Here is a 1,932-nt window from a genome sequence, read left to right as displayed (position 1 = left end):
TAAGATTATATGCTTGATAACTCTGTCCAACAAATTGCTATGCAACTAGAAATTTGCTCTGCCATGTCTATGCTCGAATCGACCCTCACTACAAGCTTCCTACTCGTCTCGCGTTCGAACGGTATCTAATGACTTTTTTCACAAGCTTTCTAGTTCACATACCCTGCATCCATGTACCAACTTGGGATGCCAACTCGGCACCAGTTTCGCTATTGTTAGCCATTGAGGCCATTGGGGCTGAGTTGTCAGGCGAACCCGAGTGTGCCTTTGGTATACAAAGGCTTGCTCGACTGTCGATCCTGAATGTGGTGCGTATGAACAGATCTTCAGGAATTTGTGTTCAGTCTCTCGCACCTACAGATGGAGCTGTCTGCTTTCACCTCCCGACATCGGCCAAATTGGGTCAGCCAAGCTCTCTTTCTCGTCATGTACTTTAGCGTCTGCAGTGGCAAGTTCGACATTGTGCAGGAAGGCCTGGCTTGCCAGTCGATCCTCTCCCAAGTGGATTAAATGGGAAGGCTCTTTCAGAATCAGACTGACCGTTTCCAAGATTGTTCGATATATACCGAACCCTCAAGACACGTGGGCAAAGAGCTCTGAAGATCCCCAACTGCCATGGACGGACTAGATAGAGATCGAAACAATCAAAAGGTACCCCCCTGCACACTTGGTGGTTGCTCAGGCAAACAGGCGTAATTTCTATCCAGGACAAAGCTGCCCGTCTTTACATTTTTCGGCACTCTCACTAACACATTCAATATTCCTCCCATCCTATGGAACTCAGAAGTCAGTCTAGAACTTCCTTGTAACGAAGATATTTGGCAAGCTGCAACAAGCGAGACCTGGGCACGCCTGGTTGAGCAGAGTCGCCAGCCGCACATTTCTTTTTCGGACGCCTTGACTAGCTTAGTCTCTACTCCACAACCCAATGCTATACTCAGGCAGCCCTTTTGGGTGTTATATCATGGTCCATGCGCTTATGCAGCACATTTATTATGCTCGCCAGGACTGTGGGATGAAGGACTCCTCTTCTGGGTTAGAGTCGGTTGGCTCGGAGCTGCGCCAGTGGCGGCCTGACTGGGAGATGGACCCCAGGCTATCATTCTCACCACTCAGTCCGTTTTCGGCGCTTGCCTTGGATTCGAGTGCGGTTCTCTGCTTGGCACATGTCTGCCTTGAGGGGGACCTCTCTCACATCAGGAGAGCCATTTATAGCCACGATATGGATGTCATCCTCCGATCATTGACGGAAAATCCGAAATTAATGCCAATCGCGGCGCCGAATATGGAAGTGGTCTCCTATGCACTGTCCCTGGCCCGCACACTTGTGCAAGTAGGACCATCCTCGAATCTATAAAGAGGTATGAGATTCTTGAGCTTAGAACACTATCTGGCTGCTTTTGAATGTGGTGAGGCTTACCCGGTGTCCATCTCTAACCTACCTCACACTCATCTTGTGGTTTGCTTAGGCGTCTCTATCTCTCGATGGCTCTCCACCTTAGAGCAAACTTCTTCCAGCGAATGGTTAGACTCTCAGCGTTATATCAAGTCACTAGTGACTGAAATAACGGCAGAAATGGACTTTGATCCTAAAAATGCAGGAAAACCCGTAAGCGTCATGTTTCTACTGACTAGTGCTACGGTTCTTAGGAGTTCTAGTAGTTGGGCGATTTTGTCGGTCCTTGCATTAGCCTTTAAGCAATATGCCGATAGTTGTTCAAGTGCTGCAGCGGTGTAGCAGAGAACTGGAAGGAGACGGATAATGGTGCGCCTCACGGGTCGAGACAACAACCCTGGTTCTTCCCGCCCGTTTACATCTCCGAATCATTCCTACGTGAACCTTGTACTTATCAGGCTCTAAACCCCACCTTTAATGGGTAGTTGTCCCAAAGCCAGCACAGCCCTCTTTACGATCTCCATAGACTCCCCCTG

General features: G+C 49.0%; 1 protein-coding gene across 1 annotated transcript; it reads left to right on the top strand.

Moving 5' to 3' along the window:
• Positions 1-699: 699 nt before the first annotated feature.
• A1O9_10510 (uncharacterized protein) lies at positions 700-1,726 on the top strand (the record flags this gene model as incomplete). Its single annotated transcript, XM_013400671.1, has 2 exons — positions 700-1,333; positions 1,415-1,726. Coding segments are annotated over exons 1-2 (717 nt in total), but the record flags the coding sequence as incomplete, so codon positions are not given.
• Positions 1,727-1,932: the final 206 nt, after the last annotated feature.

This window comes from Exophiala aquamarina (genome assembly GCF_000709125.1).
Source record: "Exophiala aquamarina CBS 119918 chromosome Unknown aczIA-supercont1.13, whole genome shotgun sequence".
Classification (NCBI taxonomy): Eukaryota; Fungi; Ascomycota; class Eurotiomycetes; order Chaetothyriales; family Herpotrichiellaceae; genus Exophiala; species Exophiala aquamarina.
Note: the sequence above shows the minus strand (reverse complement) of the source record. Positions and strands in the feature narration are given on the sequence as shown.